Source organism: Eublepharis macularius, chromosome 1, assembly GCF_028583425.1.
Source record: "Eublepharis macularius isolate TG4126 chromosome 1, MPM_Emac_v1.0, whole genome shotgun sequence".
NCBI lineage: Eukaryota > Metazoa > Chordata > Lepidosauria > Squamata > Eublepharidae > Eublepharis > Eublepharis macularius.
The window spans coordinates 130,285,389-130,306,999 of NC_072790.1; the positions used below are offsets into that span (position 1 = coordinate 130,285,389).

Here is a 21,611-nt window from a genome sequence, read left to right on the forward strand (position 1 = left end):
AAGTTACTGCGACAAAAGCTCACGTTGAAAGAAGAGATGGAATGAAAAAAAAAGCTTTGAACAACATAAAAAAGTGACAATATTGAAACTACAAACGCAAAGGAAGACATTAAACTCTCTTTCCAGCAATCTAATAGCAGAACTAAGATGAACAGAAAAAGTGAAATGTATCAAGTTAGCACAGGTGTATGTTTTCTCAGGATCTTCTGTACAGTTATTAAATCTTGAGCATGTGCACTTTCTCTGATGAATAATATATTCATATTTCATGTACAATAAAATTGTGTGTGATATTAATATCCTTTCTGCATTAAAAGTACACGCCCATGCCAACAATCACCAACTCCATACTTATTGCATGTTCTATAAAGAATAAGCTTGTAAACGTGATCTTGAGAAAACACTTGCAAGTGTTCAGATGGAAGAAATCAGAAATTGTGCACTGAGGATCACACTTATTTCCAGACATCACAGCAGAATGAACACCAAGAAAGAGATACCTGGTTAACAGAAGCATCTGTATTAGCCACAGGTGAAGGAGAGCGACAGGCAGGTGGAGAAGAAATCTCACTGTTGGTTCCCTCTTCCCCAGACTCCTCAGTAACAGGGGATAGTAGTGTGTGACAGCGACCGGCAGTCATCTGCCATGGGAAATGCAATCCCAAAGGATACGAAAGTCATTCAGACACCATAAAGAAGGCATTTTATTTAATGCAATCCTTAAAAAAAACGAGTCCTTGCCTCACTTGGAAACCACCACAACATCCTTGGGTCAAGAAGATACTTGTGCTACTGGAGTTCCATGACCAGAACTCCAAATGTGTGTTTGCATTAAATACTACCTACAGAAGGTGGTGCATGTGTGCATTTCAAAAAAATTTTTTTCATTATTTCTCAAATGATATGATTATAAATTTGCTGAAATTTTTGGATTATAGGCATCATTTGTAAAACCAGTTTCAGAGAAAAAAACTTCAGTTCAAGAATATTGGGTATTGGTAAACAAAGGCTTTACTAGAGGTATGGGACAACCAAAAGAAAGTGGAGGAAAAAACACAACCCTGCAGAAGAACTGTAACCAAAGAGTATGGAACAGAAAAAAGTTATATAAATATAACTACAAACATAATACAAATGAATAAAACACCAGTAAATAACTTAATTCAACAAATGAAAGTGCAAAAGTATAATTAAAAACAACAGTATAGCTCCAGAGGAGTTAGCCGTGTTAGTCTATAGTTGCAAGAGTCCAGTAGCACCTTTAAGATTAACCAAATTTATTGTAGCATAAGCTTTTGAGAACCACAGTTCTCTTTGTCAGGTGAGTATAGCTGTTTTTAATCATACTTTTACACTTTCATTTCTTGAATATGTATATCCGCCAGTGGGTAGACCTGCTATGGATTAAGGCCATGACACACCAGAGGAGGTTTTTTTTTTTTTTTAAAGCTCTTCTTCCATGCTGTTTTCCTGATTCAAAAATGTCCAGGCTACTTTTAACTCCAGTAGGGTGTAAAGGACACACGCAATATGGGCAATTTGTCTTTCTCTATATATCAGAACAGATATAAGGGTTGGCACAATCTTGTCTTCTTTTGTTTCTGTGCTGCCTACATAGTGAAATTATATTAATAGCACAGACATAATATGATAGTTTTCTAACTCTATGTACTACTGGAAAATTTAAATTAAAGTATTTATGAAAAAGCAAAATAAGGCTGAATCCACACACCCGTGGAGTGTCCCTGCGTTGTGCTAAATGTTCGCTAAACACCCGGAAGTGTAGCGATTTCTGAATTGCGCTAGAAAGACATTACACTTCCGGGAGTTTAGCGAACATTTAGCACAACACTGGGAAGCTCTGCGGGTGTGTGGATTTAGCCTAATTCTAAATATTCACAAGACATGGACAGAGGCGGGAAATAACAGGAAAAAAACTAATGACATGCATTCAGAAATGACTGAGATATATAAACAGATGTATTCTCTACATAATAGATATTTGAGGAATGTTGCAAATCTACATGCACAAATAATGCAATAAAATATAGCAATAGAGAATCTATACTTCTTTTCTAAGGCTTTCAAAATCATTCTTTATTTCAGCAATACTTTCACTGTGTTGAAAGAATTTTTTAAATTTCCCCAACTCCCAGTTTTGCAGTTAGGCATCCAACCCATACACACTAGAATTCTGCAAAAACTAAATGATAAAGAGTACAAACCCCAATTTAATATAAGCTTATATGGCTTTATATCTGAGACAAATTATTATTCCAAGTTACCGGTGAACTGGCAATAGCCTTGCCCAGGCATTTCCAAGGATAAGAAACAGGTTTGTATTTTCTTTTAACAGTCTGACTTCTATTCTCTTCATAAATAATTGCTGGTTTGCACAGCTGATGTGACACAAATGCATAAATATGAGCTTCAGCATTTTCTAATCTGTAATGCTCAGGCAGCTCATTAATGCACAGAAGCAACATGGGCTGAGGCAACAGTCTGCATAATATGGTAGAAAGGATGATGGCAAATGACAGCTGCCTCAGCCAAAGGAAAAGTTCATTGCTTACCATAACGACCGAGGGGTGAGCTGAGTGTGTTGGGAGGAGTTCTTCTGAATCCAGCTCCTCCATTCCTTCTGAAAGTCCTTCCACTTCCGTCACTGTCAGAAGCATAGTGGCATGCTTGGCTTTCATTGTTAACATCTTGCATTTAGAATTCAGGGATGCTATTTGTTCCTGGTATCCTTTGATCTTCTGTGCCAGCTCCTGAGGAAACATGTTTCCTCATGAGACTCAGATGCAGCATAAGAGCTAGTAACAATTCTGTTTCCGTTAGAGAGGCCAGCTTGCTTCTTTAAGGTCAGCCAATAAAATCACAGCTCTCTGTTTCAGAAACCCTACATCAGCAACAGCAGTAGCTGAATGACAGGATGTTTGCTGTGGCAAAAAGAACAAGTCAGGCTGCATCTCACTACACTGCTAAAACATTGAAGAGAGAGAGCTATGCAGAGGAACTAGAAAAGCACTTCTAAAGCTGGGACTGATGGGAGGAGCATCTGGCTATCATCTATCATGATAAGCATATTCTGCATGGAATCCTTCTATTTAAAACAAAGGAGAAAATAATTCTCTCTCTCTTTCTCCCCATATACTCACTCATTCAGTCTATTTGTTGTGATCGTTAATCAGCCTGGCATAAAAAGAGTAAATACATATTGCTCCATATATTAAAACAAGCTGAAAATTCCGTATGCTAGGGAAATGAGGTCATGTGATGACCTGAAGTACAAAAACCAAACAGCAATGTTCAGTTCTCACAAGTTGGATATAATGAACAGGACAGAACAGACTGCAATACACAAGGTTGCCGTGTGTATTTCCTCTTGCTTTATTCTAAAACAATGAAATCAGTATCAAATACAACAACACATCTGGCCTATTAACAATATTTCACAGGGTATTCCCCCCTTATGTTTTGTATTATGTCTCTGAACTCACAACTTGGATAAGACATAAATATAAACTAATCTGGGACTAAACTTCCATTTCTAAGTCTTGCTGCCACATTAAATATAAATATATGTTTAGGATTAGGCTTATTAGGTGCTACATGAGCCAGCATCACAAATCATATTACCTTAAAAGAATGCCACATGATGACAGACAGATACAGCAACACAAATATTTGGTCAGGGTTGTAATAACTGTGTACTGTGTTGGAATACCATTGTACTGCAAGAGCTGAACAGAAACTGAAGGTAAAATTAGCTCTAATTCACTTACACAGATGTGATAGCAGTTTGAAATGGTTGCCACCTCACCAGGTTTAATCTAAGCATTAAATTTCCTCATTTTGGATTTTGAGTAATAGTTTTTTTGAAAAAAATACAGGCTCAGCATTAATGATAAGTAGGGAACTTTGTTACTGGCTTATTTCTATAGAATGGAGAGGCACAAGAACTACTGCACTTGCACGTACACACACACACACACACACACTTTATTTCAATAGGAGCTCTGCATAAGACCAACTGAGCTTAAAGGAGACTGCAAAGTAGCAATGCTTTCCTGAACCCGATTAAGTGCTGCACTGCAAAATGCGGAGCATGGAAAACATTCCAAAACAAAACAATACAAGGATGGTCTTGACCTTTGACTTGCAAGAGACATTAGGAAAGGATAGCCAGAAGTGTATGGCACTGCCTCTCTGTGGCAAGTTGGGGGTAGGGAAGGAAGACCATATAAGGGGCTAGTATCTGCCCACCTCCCTTCTCTTTTGACCATCTACAAGGGGTTTGGCCTGTGGGTGCCAGATCCCCTTTGATCGATTGTTGTAAAATAAATAAATAAACCTGTCCCTTTTTATTGCACATTTGAAGGTGCTGGCAGTCCTTATTCTGCACCTGCATGCAAAAACCAGTAGGGAAGAACTGATGCCATTCTCTCTTCTAACTCTAGTATACATACCTTATCCTGCCTGGTTATGTAGCTGGTTTTACACTGATCCAAGACCATATAAAGATTTCTGTCCCTTCATAGAAACACAGAGCTGGAAGGGATGCCAAGAGTCATCTAGTCCAACTCCCTGCACAATGTAGGAAATTCACATCTACCTCCCCCCCCATTTTAGGTATTTTTAAAAAATCATAATGAAGTGGTGCTACTTTTGATGCCAAATGAACACAGTACAGAACTGTTGCTGAAAAGTTTAACTGGGATGGAAGCCTAAAGGCAGATGTAATTTCACATTCTAATAGTCTGAGGAAACCAGTTGCTCAGCATTTCAATGGAAATTATCCGCACCTGTGAAACAAGGAGTTCCTTCTGTGAACCACCCTGAGTGCTTAGGGGGTGAGCACCTTCCTTTTCAAACTGTATGCTGGGAATCCTGCCCCTTACCTTACTAATTATACACTTGCTTCTTTGGATTTCAGTCAGATTCAGAAGGAAACACTGGAGATGTGAATAAATTAACAATTTAATAAAGTCAAGGGGTTGTTCAGAGAAACAAGACCCTGACAGGAATGGACGCAGGTGACTAATCTGATATGTTAACTTGAGTATGGGATACCACAGCTCAGTTGACGTATCATACCAGAAATTAAGGGCCAGAAAGTATATTTAATTTTAGCCCAGACATTTTCAGTTCCTTAACCTTTATACTGCTAAGTAATATTTGCACGTGTATAAACAGTGTAATCATCAGACAAAAAAGAATTGAACGTGTTTAGTAATTCCCTTGCAAGTGCACTAGAAAATGGCTTCAGTCTGTATTGTCAATTGTCATGGGTGACATAATTTTCCATTTAAAAGGTAATAAAAGTGCTGGAAATAATAGCAAAGCTTAATATTTTAAGGCTACTAATTTACATGTCTAAAAGATGTGTGAAGGGATAACAGCATCCATCATAATGTCTTTGACTACGCTGAAAAATCCCCTTTATTTTGCCTACCAATTGCCGAATAAGAACACTGTAATACAATGTTTTTTTGATAAATTCCTCATCTTGCAATTATGCATATGGCACTTAAGAATGACCTAAAATCAATGTCTACCTACAATCAATGGATGAGCAATGCATTTGTGCAGTTAGATATCTGCACTTAGCTACACTCAAGCCAATCACCCCAACCCAAAAGCTCACTGCACACGTAACATTCATAATGTCCCCATAAGTCTCTGTGAGAGCAGGGACTGACCTGTTCTTTTCAATACTGAGAGTGCTTCATAAGTTCATATTCACCAGAACCAGGAAGTTTAAGTATGCAAAGCTGGTTGCTGGATTTACAAGCCAACTGTCTATAAAAACCTATGGGACTTGGGATCAGCATACCTTAGCAATAACAAAGGAAGTAAAATCTTCAATAAAAATCCAATCATCTATTAAGATATGATATGACATAAGAAAACAGTAGGAAGACAAAGGCTTAAACTCCCCCCCTCCCTTGTACTGTGCTACTGATCCAAATTGGGACTCTGTATACGTGGTAATTGAATCCCCAATACATCTCCAACAGCAGGTATGGGGCAGTGAGGCATAGCAGGGAGCTGGGCAAGAGGTTGGCATGAAGTAGTGCCAAGACAGACTACACTCATACACTTCTTTCTCTCCTCCTCTCACTCTTCCATGTGCTGAACAGCTCCCACCTACTCTCCAGCCTCCCCTTCCTTCTTTCAGCCACTATTGCAATGTTACTAGTTGCCAGACAGCTATTCCCTGCTCATTATTGTTGCAAAGGGTGAGGTGAGAATATGAGAAGCTGGCAAGGAATAAGAGGAGAGACAGAGAAGGGTGCAAAGGGTAGAAGCCGCCATTAGGAATGGCTGGCCTGGGACCTGTTTTCAGAGGCTTTGTGACCCACTTTGGGTCCTGACCCACAGGTTGTGAGACACTGTCTTAAGTACATACTTGTGTGCTAAATAATCACTTGCCATTTCTTGTGAAAGGATTTCAGTGACCTATTAGACAGCTCTGAATTTGATGATGACGATGATGATAATGATGATGATCACAGTCTACCAGATGTTTGGGTGGAATTTTGGGGTCCTTCACCAACTTGGATTTTATCTATGAATCTAGGAGTCAATGAAGTATTGGCATAGTATGTGACTTGTCCAAGTAGTGTGTCTGTTTGCAACTGTCCAATTGTTATCCTGTCTATGCCGATATCATCTAGCTGCTTCATTAGTCCTTTTGGAACAATCATTCCTATCACTACTGGAATAACCATTGTATGTTTCTCCCAGAGATGCTCATCTTCAAATCCTAGATCTTGATATTTTGTTATCTTGTCAATCTCTTTTTCTTCAATTCAACAGTAACCCGGGACTGCCACATCGACCAGTTTGACCTTTTTACCTTCAACCACAGTACTATCCAAAGATTTATGTTTCTTATGATGGGTTTGGGTTTTGAAAATTCAGAAGATCTTAACTTCCTAATTTTAACAACTTTCTCAGGCTTATGTTCCCACCAATATTTCACAGATGGTAGCTTATACTTTTTGCATAAATGTCAATGCTGTATTCCACCTACTTAATATGGCGTTTTTTATAATCAGTTTGTGTAATCTTACTGCATGTACTGATGAGATGGTCAACTGTGTCCTCCAGTTTTAAAATTATTATTAGCATCATTTATAGTCTGCCTTTCTCATTGGGACTTGAAGCAGATTACGAATATGAATAAGAACGATTCAGTCAATTGGCAAGTGAATTACAAAGTATGATAAAAACGTATGAATCTAATAGAAAATAATCCTAGTAAAACAGAATAATGCAGTAGAGCTGGGTGGATTACAAGCAGGAGAAAGACTATTCAGTCAATCACTGAGGGGAATACAAAAATGTAATACAGATAAGTTTATACAGAACATGATATAAATGCATTGAATAAATAAATAATAATATGTATTAAAAATGGTCACCAAACAACAAAATACTTTCTTCCAATATGGCTCCCTATCTTGACTTGGCTGACCTGGTCACCTGGATCCAAATCATGGTAACATCAAGACTATGCTACTGCAATATACAGTATATAGGTCTCCCTTGGGAAAAAAAATCCAGTTAGTGCAGAATGCCACAGCTTAGTTATCATCAAGAACAAGGTGGAGCATGGTGATTACATGCATTCTGCATTGATTTGCCTTTAAGGGTGTGCACAGGGGAAAAAACTGGTTGATTTGGTTCAGTAATACCGAACTGGGGGGGGGGGGAATCTGAATCCAGAGAATACTGAATTCATTCTCCAGTTTGGTTCAGTAATACAAAGCAAGTTTGGTGTAGTGGTTAAGAGCATGGGACTCTAATCTGGAGAGCCAGGTTTGATTCCCCACTCCTCCACTTGAAGCCAGCTGGGTGACCTTGGGCTAGTCACGGCTCTCTGGAGGCTCTCTCAGCCCCACCCACACCCTCTCTCAGCCCCACCCACACCCTCACAGGGTGTTTTGTTGTGGGGGTAATAATAGCATACTTTGTAAACCTCTCTGAGTGGGCATTAAGTTGTCCTGAAGGGCGGTATATAAATCGAATGTTATTATTATTAGATTCAAAAAAATTGTCCATTGTTTCATATGGGAAACAATTTAGAAATTTCCAGTGACCTAAGGGGGGGGGGGGTGTCATTTTTTATCAAATTCCACCAAATTTGCAGCAGCGTACTCCTAGCTGTCCTCTAACAACCCCCCCCCCCAAGTTTCATGAAGATTGGACCATGGGTGCCCCCAGCCACCTCCAATCTCTGTTATTCCATATGGGAAAACCCTACAATTAGCTTATCTTAAAAACTTAACTTAAACTTAAAACTTAAAAAACTTAAAAATCTTTTTAAAAATTAACTCTTCACAACTCTCTCAGGATACCCAAAAAGTACAACCAAACACTGAACCAATTACGCCCACAAACACCCCTCCTGAAGAACAACTAACAACAATTAAACACCTGACCAAACCAAACTTCTATGCTGAAAGAAAACAGAACCCAGCAAAAAAACACCAAAAAACACCAACCAAACTTCTGTAAAGAAAGCCCAACAACAGGGGGAAACAGTCCCCGCCCCCCAAAGAGCAAGTGAATTTAATCAAATTAATAGGAACTATAAAACTCCAAACAAATTACCCATAACAGGATAAAACAACCCTCCCAGAAGAATAAGCAGCAAAATGAACAGTAAATATAATGAAGCTTAAAAGCTAGAAATCAGAGCCCCCACCCCCACAAAATCCCAACCAAAGCCCCCCTACGCATACAGAGCAAAAAAATCAGTTTTTAAAATGCAAAATAAAAGACAATCTTTTACCTTACCTCAACCTCTATCCCTCCCAGACACCAGGGCAACTCCCTCCCCACAAAAGAAAGAAAATACCCAGTGAGTCTATGACTCAGTCTCAAACCAGGCAGCAGCCAGGAATCTACTCCACTCACTGGGCAGCAGAATCCAGTTGCTGGCCAAAGCAGGCAAGGAGAGAAAGCCAACAGCAACAACAAGCAGGCAATATTTCTGTCTCCAAGCCAGAGCAAAATGGAGGCTGACTGAGGCAAGCATACTAATTTACCTCCTTGCATCAGTTTTAAAAAGGCATTCTCGTTCTTGAAAATCCCATTGGCCCAAGAAGGACAGCTGCTTCGAGGATAGGCCTCTCACACTCCCCCTCCCTTCCCCCTCCCCCTTCTGCCTCTGATTCGCTCCTCCTTCCTTCTCCTCCCTCCCATCTCATAAAAAAGGCAGGAAGCAGTATTTCTTTGCTGTTCCTTAGCAAAGGAACAGCAAGGTACAGTGCTGTCACCAGTTTGGTGTAGTGGTTAAAAGCAGCAAGACTCTAATTTGAGAGCCAGGTTTGATTCCCCACTCCTCTGCTTGAAGTCAGCTGGGTGACCTTGGGTCAGTCACAGTTCTTTCAGAGCTCTCTCAGCCCCAGCCACCTCACAGAGTGATTGTCATGAGGATAATAATAACATACTTTATAAACGGCTCTGAGTGAGTATTAAGTTGTCCTGAAGGGTGGTATATAAATAGAATGTTGTTGTTGTTGATATTCCTGAATTTTACCGAATAAATTTGGTAGACTTAAATTTGGTATTTGGCAATTTATTTATTTATTTGGTAATATAGATTTATGTTCAGTAACACCAAATTTTACCAAATCAGGTAAAGTTTGGTAATTTTTACTGCATACTGAACCCAAATTGAACATCCCTACTGCCTATTAGTCATCTAGTCCAATTCAAGGTACTGGCTACTACATACAGGCCTCTGAATGGCCTTGGAGCCTCATACCGGCAGAACCACCTCTTCTCCTATGCCTCGCCACAACTTTGCTAATCTTAACAGGGTTTTCTATAAGAGCCACACTGCAAATGGGGAAGATAAACAACTGCCTGAACATGCAATCTCTGTAGTGGCCTGGACCCTACGGAATGGCCTGCTTGAGGAGGTCAGCATGTCAGCGCCCATACTTTTGGGTTTCCACAAACTATATAAAATAGAACTCTTCAGGAAGGTGTTTTTATAAAGGAAATAGGGCTGCATTAGAATGATTCAAGAAGATGCTTCATTACAGGTAATTGGACTGTGAAGTACACTACTAACATTTTTATCTGTTGGTGCGGTATGTTTTTATCTTGCTTTCACTGCATTAATATTTCTACTTATGCAATACTATTTCTCACATTCGTTAACGTATCATGTTTAATACTTACGCCTTGTTTCAGATTTCTAAAATCCTGTTCATATTACATTTGGTTGTTGTGGATTTTCCGGGCTGTATAGCCGTGGTCTTGGCATTGTAGTTCCTGACGTTTCGCCAGCAGCTGTGGCTGGCATCTTCAGAGGTGTAGCACCAAAAGACAGAGATCTCTCAGTGTCACATTTCACAATGAAATGAAATCAGAAGAGCGAGTAAATCAAGGATAAATCAAACAACTAAGGAAAAACAGTCTCCCACAGGAAAAGTGTTTTTGCCATATATCAAAGGAATCATTGATTAGATGGGAAAGCTTATGAAAAAAATCAGCTTACAAACAGTATTCAGACCCACCAGAAAAATACAACAGATGCTACATTCAGCAAAAGACAGTAGAGACCTCCTCACCTCTGCAGGAGTATACTGTATACCCTGCAGTTGTGGACAAGTTTACATTGGGACCACACAGTGTAGCATCCAGACAAGAATACAAGAACATGAAAGACACTGCAGACTTGGCCATCCAGAAAAATCAGCAGTGGCTGAACATAGCCTAACTCAAACATGACACAGTATCCTATTCCAGGACACTAAAATACTTGACAACACTTCCAAATACTTTGTCAGACTGCACAGGAAAGCCATTGAAATTCATAAGCATAAGCACAATTTCAACAGGAAAGAAGAGACTTTAAGAATGAATAGAGCATGGTTTCCAGTCCTGAAAAACACCAGGCTAACAAAACACTCTATACCCGACAATAGCCCTGCAGAAAAGATTAGTACATCAAGCACCAATCCATATGCAAAAGAACCTCCTCAGGATACAGTGAAGCCTCCCTCCATTAGCATTCCACACCCTGGGAAACTCTTACAGGCTGACTCAGCTCAACCCCACCCCTCCTGAGTAGATATAAATGACCTGCCAACATCTTTTCCACACTGTGACACTGAGAGATCTCTGTCTTTTGGTGCTACACCTCTGAAGATGCCAGCCACAGCTGTTGGTGAAACGTCAGGAACTACAATGCCAAGAACCACGGCTATACAGCCCGGAAAACCCACAACAACCATCGTTCTCCAGCCGTGAAAGCCTTCGACAACATATTACATTTGTTTATTAGATGTCTCCTCATCCTATTGATGGTATTGACTTAGATTATGTAAATCTGCCTTTAAGTCTCAGTGAGAAAGACAGATTGTACAATAAATAAATAAATGAAACGCATCAAATTGCATTCAGTAGGGAAACCCCACATTAAACTTTCTTGCAACACTGGTGCCATCTAGTGGTAATTGTTATATACAAAGCAATGACTGGGCTATTTACATATGAATTATTGTGGTTCAGATTTCGTAACAGCACCCAGAGTACATGAAAGGGATGGAAGAATCTCCAAAAAGCCTGTTACTCTCTGTTCAGTAGCCTGCTCTCACCAGTACAGAGGTGGTACCTTTTCTGTGGAATGATTTTTAGATGCCAGATGAAGATGGTATTCTCCCAGGCACTTAATTTACCCTCTAAGGACAAACCTTCACATTTTGGTACCACCTAATGTTAACAAAAATTACTGTATTTGGGTTTTATTTTAGGAGGGGCAATCTGGTATTTATTTAACATTTTCACTAAAGTAAAGAAAGATTTTAAGAAAGATCAGTCCAAAGCTCACCACAGTGTGTGAGGAAAACAAATTTTGTCAGAATTAACTGACCCTACTAATGTTCCATATATTTTCCAGTAATTAGTTGTTAGTTCAACTTTATTCTCAAACTATGAAGTCTTTGGGAAAGATATTACACTGAACAAAAGCAGACCCATGTTTAGGTTATTAGCATGTGAGAAGAGAAACTCAGAAAATTAGAGGAAATTTTTGAAACAAAGTGTAGGGACCCACATGTTTACCTTAAGATATTTATGTATTCTGTTAAATTTAAGGGAAATATTCATTTGATTAATATAAATATATTTAGCTACTATAGATTCAAGAAAATTGTATCTTGCAACCACAAAATATAAAAGAAACTCTACCAGAACATTTTCTCACACATGCTGAACAGTCACATCTAAGTCACCTAATGAAGCTGTGACAATGCAATTGCAGTGGCATAATTTGGATTGCTGTGCAAGTGGAAGCACATCTCTAGAAAATGTTAGGAAGCATGAGGCTCAGTAGCATCTTTTGTATTTCCCCTCCACAAAGTGTTGCCTTCCCTTGTAAGTATATACTAGGGGGTGGGGAGAGAAAGGACAGCACTCATTTTTTCCTCCAGCACAGCCCAGAAAAGCCAACAGGCTGACTAATATCCAGTATTTTTGCTGGGCAATCGGAAAGGAAAATAATTTTCAAGTTTTGTGCAGTACAAATAAACATTGCACAACTGTAAACTGATCTCAGGTAACTTACCTCATGGCGTGAAATCTGGGCTTGCAGCTCCTCAATGTTACTTGTTGCAATAGGCTTGTCTTGGATTTCCCTATGAGCTGTCTCTATCAATTGCTCTAAATGTTTCATCTCCTTTTCATATTGTTCATACTGTACTACTGCTTCCTAGAGAGAAAGGGAGGTAATTACAGTAAAGGCATGCAAGAAAAATACCTTACATATATACTGTATCCTATATCTAACTCTGAAACTTGCCCCTGTGAGAACTGATGGATTTGGAATACAAGGCCAAATACAGATAAAGGGTATTTTTCTACAGGTTTACAGAACAATACAAAACCAATTTTTTTAAAAAAAATTAATGTTTTAACAAAAAGACCAAGATCATGCAATGCTATGTCACAAATCTCTGCTTTCATTTTTTCAAACAGACGAACAGCCACATGAGCCATGAAGAAAGGCAGGTGAGCAGGCAGGGGAAGAAGAACCAAAACCACTGTGCCAGAAAGCCAGCTGGCTGGCCAAGAAAGGACAAGGAGCAGTGGCAGCTGTTCCTCCCACTGCAGGCAGGTGGGGGAAAATCGGAGTTGCTGTGGTGCCCCCTCTGCTGCTGGAGGAGTGAGCAGGCAGACAAGAAGGAGGGCAGGGAAAAACAGCCAAACCTGTTGCCACCCACCTTCCTCTGCAGCAGCAGTGAGTCAGGTAAGTTGGCAGAATGGTGGGGAGGCGGAGGCTGGGCAGAACAGCAGGGAAGGAGTGAGTGAGTGAGTGAGTGAGTGAGTGAGTGAGTGAGTGAACGAAAGCGGCAGCAGTGGAGCACTGTAAGTAAGGACTAAAAATGGTGTAATAATAATAGTACTAAATCTTTTTTCCTATATACATTAAATTAGACTAAGAGCCAAGCTACAAGTAATGAATTACACTTGCCTGGCAAGTGAACAGACTTATGTGTATTCCTCCCTGTTCACTTGCCCTCCACTTGATCACTCTGTAATCAAGTGGAGAGCAAGTGAATCGCAAGTGAACAGGGAGGAATACACGTGAGTCTGTTCACTTGCTAGGCAAGTGTAATTAGTCACTTGTAGCTTGGCTCTTGCACATATGGAAAAAATCTGCCTTATTCTAAAGATTCAGTTCAAATTTAAACCATTCTTTTAACTATATCACAGCACAAAAATTATGTCAAGTATTTCAGTTATTTAAAAGTTGTCTTTTCCTACAGTTACTGCATGAGATTTTTTAAAGGCAGATGCTGCAGGAGAAACCCAGGAAGGAAATGGGGATCCTAAATGGTTGTTGTGGATTTTCCGGGCTGTACAGCCGTGGTCTTGGCATTGTAGTTCCTGATGTTTCACCAGCAGCTGTGACTGGCGAAACGTCAGGAACTACAATGCCAAGACCACAGCTATACAGCCTGGAAAATCCACAACAACCATTGTTCTCCGGCCGTGAAAGCCTTCGACAATACAGGGATCCTAAATGTCATTACACATTATCATTTGAAAAAACAAGCAAACAAAAAATAAACCAAAACAAACAACTAATGTATTTTTAAAAGAATGTGTTAAATGTAAGGGAAAAAAGAACTACATAAAGAACCACATAAAGTAAAAGATGTGAACAGATGGCCATAGGGCTGAGTAAGAAAATGAATCAGAGACTCCTAGAAATAGGAGGAGGAAATTTACAGCTTGCCCGTCAAAATAAAATAAAAATAAAACAGCAACAAAAATGCACCATTGGAAAGTGGGAAGGAATGCTATTTTATAACTTCTGTGTGCTGATAATGACTATCTATTGAATAACCCCTATCTGTATGTAAATGTTCTTAAACTAACAAACACATCAATTCAAAATATATTTATACTTAAGTGGCATAAGAAAAGGAAACATTTTTTTCATGTACTGAGTTTACCACCTGTGAATAGCACTTGCCTGCATTATGTTGCATTGTTGAATAGCCGTGTGCTGCAGATGACTAGTATTTTCCTGCAGTCTCAGGGCAGTGTGGCATATTGGAAGGCTGGTGACCACTTCCTCAGGAATCCGTAAAGCACTTTGACAGACTTGCACTGCATGAACTTTTGGCTTCAGTGACTCCATTTCAGAAAGCAGATGCTGGAAATAAGATTTGCAAATAATAAACTCCTGCTGTCATAAACCAGAAAGGCCTCTCTCTAAAATGTGCCCAGTTAAAAAAATGAGGCGAATTACTGACCATTAAATTATGCAATGGCAGGATATGCTCCAAATGAATTTTTATAGTTTGTTTTCACGTATTTTAAAAAGTCATTAATGATGGATGTAGCAAATCCATGCTATAAACACAAAATTATCATTCATTACTGAAAAGCTTCATATTATCTTTCAAATTAGTATTTATTAGATTTAAGTATTAATAGCTTTATTAGATTTAAGTTGCTGCAGTCTGTATGGTATATGGTATAATGTTTTCTCTTCCATTGTTTTCCTAACTGTAATCTGATGAGTCTCAGCAACAAAGGTGAAGTAGAAATTTAGTAAATAAAAGAAATTAAATTTGTACATCTATTGGTCGACATGACTAGTTCCAAAAGGAACCATTCTTGCAATTACTGTCTTACAAACCCACCTATAAGCTGAATATCATGCCAAAGAGTCTCAATACAGAAAAAATTACTCCAGACATGTTTTAAGCCTAGCAATTGAGAATGTTTACATGAAGTGCCACTAGAATAAAGTATATGTGTCAATCTTCATGCAAATCTTAATGATATAATCAGTCTACCTGTCGGTGAGAAAGTTGTTCCTTGAGACTCAAACGGCCTGTCTCTGTTGATGTCAAGGAGATCTGGGCTTGCTCTAAAGCTATTTGAAGAGCTTTTACCTCAGTTTCAAATTTCTTCATATCCTGGTAAAAACAAAAGCAAAACACATCTGAGAAAATCATATTGTAATGTAATCACCTGCATTTCATAAAATGGAAAAGGGCAGCATCATATGAATTTTCCAACATTTTATCAAATGAAATCAAGCGTACTTTCTATGTCAATTCCACATATGACTGCTGATATATAAAGTGAGCATGGACATTACATTACAATGGCATTCCCATTTTATTAACTCACATCCTTATGTGCCTGCAGAATTGTTTCCCTCTAAAAAAGTAAATGGAATGCCCCTTAGAGGCTGAGAAGTTCCAGGTGCATTTGGATCTCCTGCACAAGCAAGAGATTACTGGACTGGGGGGAATGAGAAGACTCTGAAGACTTCAGAATTTGGGTATAGATACTTTCAGAATGAGGAGTTTTCAACCCACTTTTCCTATGATTCTTATGCATAAATCATAGAAAGATATTGTGAGCTCCTTGGCTGTTGGCCTAGTCCACCAGTTGCTTGTCTGCCATGGTGCCACCACAGTCTTGTCTTCCTTTCCCTTGCTCCTGTGGTCTTGGTCTAGGCTGCCGGCCACGTGGTTGGCCGTCCCACCTTGGTGGGGTTCTTCCAAGGGCTCCCTCCCTTGTGGCCTCAGAAATGGCGGGTAAGAAAGTAGGGTTACGAACTCTTGGATTCTTCTCCTCACCTGGGAGGCTGCCTTTTAGACAATGGGGTCTGTCTTCCCAATCTCCTTCTCAGCTGGGGTTCTGAGCCCTCCTTATATCCTGCCTGCCTAATGTAGTCCCCACCCTGCTCCCCCGGTGCCCACCGTGAAGGCGAGTCCCAGCACCTGGACCAGAGACAGCCACACGACTCTGCCCCATCTGTGCAACCTGTTGGGGGCCAACATCTGGCCCCACCCCCTGCTCTATCTGGGCCCAGACCTTTGCTAGCCGTGGCTTGCTGGAGGCAAGGAGTGAGTGTGGCTGCCAGAATGCTCCAACTGGGCCCCTGGGTGGAATCCCAAGATGTTGGTCAGTGCAGCCGCGGCTGTGTCGAGACAGCATTGGCCAGGCCAGGCCTGCACTGCAGGCCAGCTGCCACTGTTACTGGGCCTCCCAGAGGACCCTTTCTTGAGGCTGCCAAGCCTCGTGGTCCTGTTGATGGCTGGGCCTTCTTGCTGGTGGTCTCCCTCAGTGTGGCCCCACTGCCAGCGAAGGGGCCAGTGGATGTCATCATCATTCTGGCCATGGGCCTGGGGATCCTCCAGGTGGGTGCTGCCAGTGGGGGGGGGAGCTGCAGGCAGTCCAGGCCACATTGTGGGGCCAGTTCCAGGCAGTTATAATATAATATAGGAGCACAATCTATTGTAAAATTGTCCTGTGCAAGTCTTACTGGGGAAACGTGGGAGCCTTCCATAAATTTTAATGGCCTTTGCCCATAAGAATTTTGACCAAGCACTCCATTCCCAAATGAAGACACACAACCACAATACGTTGCAAATATCTAGTTAAGGCAGGCAAAGTTTGCTTGTAAGTATCTCCTAGCACCTCAAACCAGTATACCTCAAAAAGCCTCATGCTCTATTAAATGGATTGGCACAACATCATCTCTGATCTAAATGGGCCATGAATAAATTCCAGTGGTTGCGCCCCCCAAATATAACATTATTACTACTGCATAGTCCTTGCTATAGTTTAGCTATAAAGAGCACTCCTCTGTACCTTGGCAGCATCCTGAACATTTTGCAGTCGTGCTTTGATCACTTGCTGTAGCTCATCAGTCTGTCGCCCAAGCTCTGACACTTGTTGACACATTTTTTCAGTTGTGTATACACTTGCCAGATATTCTATCCTCTCATTCATGGCTTCAATATCTCCATGGATCTCACCAGATTCTTCAAGCATGGCCTAGGCCAGAGACAGAATTTGGGTCAACCTTCAGATCCCAATTCAGCAAAATGCTAGGATTGTTCAATCATGATGAACAAAGCATTCCAAATGTATGACTTTAATTAATTTTCAAAGCATGTGGTTGAATATTTCCTTTGGACTTCAGAACACAAAACATCAATTCTATTTAACTAAGTTTCCTTGTACAAACCTCTAGCTACGTTTGTAGTCTACAAAATTCCAATTTTATTTATTTATTTACAAACAAAGTTTGATCCAAGAGGAAATGTTTATATATATATGACATTATATATATATGACATATATATCTTAATTTCAACAAAATTCTTCAGCTAATATACTCTACTGTCACTATGGTCTTTATTTGTACTGCTGCACTGAATCCTACCTAATTAATTATACATTAGACCAACTGATCCCTTGCATAACCTCATGGCATGCCACTTACTTGCGTTCCGTGAGAAAGGAAATATGAAATGGCCAAACTTACTTGCTTTACCTCCCTCGAGCTTTCAAAGACTGGGGAAGGAAAAAATCCTGAGCTGACCAGCTCAAAATTCATAATGTACCTTAAAAGGGAGAGGGTACCATGACAATCTGAATTGTGGTTGTCTGAGAAGTGGCAGGTCTTGTACAAATAACCTTTATACATTTATCCTCTGATGAAGCAATGCAATACCCAGTGGGGAAAAGGTCTAGCTTTGTGAATTGCATTTGAAGTGTGCCAAGTGCACTTGGTATAAACAGTCCAGTGATTCTGTCCCAAGCAATTGGGAAAAAGCATCCTGACAATGTGGGAAGAAGAAGGCTTTCTGATGCTGGACAGTGCTTAGCATTATGAACAAATTTTTTTTTTATTTTGGCATTGGTATGACAGGAATATTGCCTAGCTGTTCTCCTATTTCAAATTATTTTATTAAGAACATTTTAGTAGACTTGGGTCTCAGAATTATACCTCAGCCAGAAGGGTCTCACGCTGCTTTCTGCAGTCACCCCCATTTGGCCAACTACATGTTGGCCAGCTATACCTCATGGAGGGGGTGGAGCCAACAGATCTCACGGCCAGGCTCTAATTTGGACCAGGCTGCATATTTAAAAGAAGGGGGCTAGAGGCAGGCTGGGAATTCAGAGCAGTCTGCCATCATCCCTGCCATCTGCTGTTTCTTGTTGACAACATCCCCCACAATTCTAGCAAAGAGATGAGGCCAAGTCAACAGGGATACAGTAGGCTAAGTATACAGGGGTGTATATACAGCTGAGGTGTGTGTGCAGGGAAGGATTTATGTTGTGTTGACTAGCAAAGAAAAGCCCGCTGCTGCCCAGGGATGAAGTTTTGGAGGTAGAATCTCTTGCTCCACAGTAGTGAAAGTTGCTTTGGTGGGGGTGGGAAAGCGGGAACTCATCACAATATGTGTGAGCAGCAGTGCGATGGCGCTTGCTTCCAACTACATTGTTGGACTGTGGCAGCCAGCCCCACACTGTGCAGCACAAGCAGAGGGGTATAGTTGATTTCACCACATGCAAAAAGTTAACTGTAGTGGACAGATCCAGCTCCTGTGGCTTTTAAGCATTGGCTTGGGACAGAGTACAGGGTATGTAGGAGTGGGCTCCCTGCATGATGCTAAAAGAGGGGAGTCCCCTTAAGAAACTTTGGGGGTGAGGGGCATGGCAACCACCTTTGAGGCTGGCAAGCTGAGTACAGCCCTAAGAGACTGGTAGTGGACAGAAACAGCAGCTTCTGCCGCTTCCAGCCCTAAAACTTGCTCTCAAACTTGCTCTCTTTCCTTAGATACATGCAACAGGCAGGGAGAGGGGTCGCTGTCAGCTACTGCTGCTGTCCCAGAGCATGTTGTGCCAAGGCCTGAATAACCTGTAATCAATATAGTTATGGACTAATTTTCTCCCAGCCCAGTGTCTCTGTGTTGTTCCTCTCCCCCTTCTCGTCAGGCTTGTCCCCACTCTGGACACAACTGAAAAGTATAATCACCTGATGAGACACAAATTGATCATGAAGCTGAGTGGCAGTATTCCATGTGATGTTACCATGAACCAGGATTTTAGCCTTTTCTATCCATTTCAGTATGAATTCTAGCATCTCGTTATATTCGTCTAAGTGTGAACTGGCCTGCAAATGCAAGGAAAATGCACTTCAATAATAATTTGGTAGCGGAAGGTACTGTTTCTATTGGTAACTTTTCACTCTATCAACTTTACTTACTTCAACTCCTATAGTCTCTTAAAGTTTACATTTATCAATTATTATTATATAACATAATAAAATTAGAACATGTGGCATATGTATATTAGGCATATTCTTAAGTTAGATATAGCTATTTTTTTTACTTCTATATGGAGTAATTAGGACATATTTGCTTGGATATCACCGAGAATTTACACAGGCACACAGAGGGGAGCAATTTTCCCTGATTCCTCCCTTGATTCCTCCCTTCCAAAGTAGCCCAACCCCCCCCCCCCAATACTGCTTATGAGAGACAGGGGTCCCCAGGAATAGCTTGGGGAGAAATCAGAGGTCTACCATAAAATATACAGCCCTATCTGCCTGGAGCATGCTTCAATTACCACACTATAGCTACAGACCTTCAAACATAGCAAAAGAATTTGATACTATACCTGACTGAGTTTGGATGCCCTGTACTCAGCCTGCCTCACAGTTTGCTGATGGAGCCCTGTCAGTTTGTTTATCTGTCCAACCAGCTGTTTAGCTAAATGAAGATTTTGCTCTGAAAAGTCTTGGATGGCTGCATCCAGTTCTACCAGTTCTATGTTACATCTGTCCAACTCCTCTCCCAGCACCTAGAACGGGAAGAGAATGTGCTTTATTTACCAAAGAAAGTATATAAGTATCATTTCTTTTCAAAGTCTTGTGAGTAGCATTATACTCTCTGCAATGGTTTTGTTAAGCAAGGGAGCAGAACAGGATAAGAGTGTTGCTCTTCCAGAACTTCAGTTTCTTTAGAGTGATAAGATAATTTCCCTCCCATACCAAAAAGTCAAATAAATTAGGATTAAGTTCTAAATTATATATCTGTCAACATGGCATGGCTGTGACAAATGGTATATGATTATACTATGAAGCCATAAAGAATAATCTAAAAGCATAAAGAATTTTGCATGAGTATTTGAATTGCATACATAGTTCACCTATAAATATGCAAAACGATACATACTAGGTACAGTCAAATATTTTATTCTGTTCAGGTTTTTACTCTTAAGAAAGAAACATGCATAAGAAAAAAGACTTAAAGAATAATATAGATTGCCATCCTCAGTCTGTTCATGGCTTTCACACATTCATGGCGACTGCAACATCATGTAATGAGTTGCCTCTGTGAAGGAACCACCACAGATACAACACTATCCATAGAACTTCCTATCATAGCTTACCACCGCAAGACAATGCTGTAGTTGGATGTTCTGCTGAAAGATACTAGATGATGAAACATCAACTGAAGTACTGAGATATACAAACAAACTTTAGTAAAAAAAACCAATCTCAACAAAGTATTTCATATCAGGCTCACTAAGAGAGATATAGCTCTCTTGTACTGTGAAGATGGAGAGAGATCTCCTTGCTCTGTCTCCATACTTTATTAAGATTTCAGAAGGCAAAGGTCATAATATAGTATTTTTAAGTACAACTCTGGTTCCAACAGGTTCTTAAATAAGGAAACTTCTACTTGGTACACATTTTTTTCTTTACCCTTTGATCAGTTTTAGCTTGTGGTATGTTATCTGTCTTCTCTTTCAATTTGAACAGAATTGAATTAAGCTGTTTTGCTAGCTCCTGAATTTTCCGACCAAATTCTTGGTTTAACTTTTTGCTATGCTGAGATTCTTTTTCTTTGGCTTGAATCTGTCAAAAAATTGAAATGAAAAAGAACAATAATTAAGCATGTTGGTTGTTGCCAAGGGAGGAATCCACTGTAAACGTAAGGGAGTAAAAATATCACTCACAGAAATTCAATGGGTTGGATCCAGTGAATCATTTTCACAAGGTTTGTGGATCTTCCTGTGTTCTGTTCCCTATAACAGTCCCCTTGGACCCCAGAAAGTTAATTTCCAGAGTTATGGGGCCAGCATGGAGTAACAACCATGTAGGTCAGTGGGCTCTAGCAAGGAAGGGGAAGGGGACAAAAATAATTCCCTCCTTCCTTTTCTGCTAGTGCATCTTCACAGATAAAAAAGAGAGGGAAAGCAATTTCATGTCCATGCTCTTCCTCACTGCAGCCCACCAACCGGTGTAGCTA

The 21,611-nt window shown here is 40.2% G+C and overlaps 1 protein-coding gene across 1 annotated transcript in view; it reads right to left on the bottom strand.

Moving 5' to 3' along the window:
• The window catches only part of SYNE1 (spectrin repeat containing nuclear envelope protein 1), a 471,821-nt gene that overhangs the window by 211,637 nt on the left and 238,573 nt on the right, over positions 1-21,611 (bottom strand). The window contains exons 80-88 of the mRNA XM_055002895.1: positions 21,065-21,217; positions 19,975-20,157; positions 19,331-19,468; positions 17,155-17,340; positions 15,342-15,464; positions 14,510-14,692; positions 12,596-12,739; positions 2,574-2,771; positions 501-641 (exon numbers count right to left, since the gene is read on the bottom strand). Coding sequence (XP_054858870.1) covers positions 501-641; positions 2,574-2,771; positions 12,596-12,739; positions 14,510-14,692; positions 15,342-15,464; positions 17,155-17,340; positions 19,331-19,468; positions 19,975-20,157; positions 21,065-21,217 — 1,449 coding nt within the window. The remainder of the gene's footprint in view (positions 1-500; positions 642-2,573; positions 2,772-12,595; positions 12,740-14,509; positions 14,693-15,341; positions 15,465-17,154; positions 17,341-19,330; positions 19,469-19,974; positions 20,158-21,064; positions 21,218-21,611) is intronic.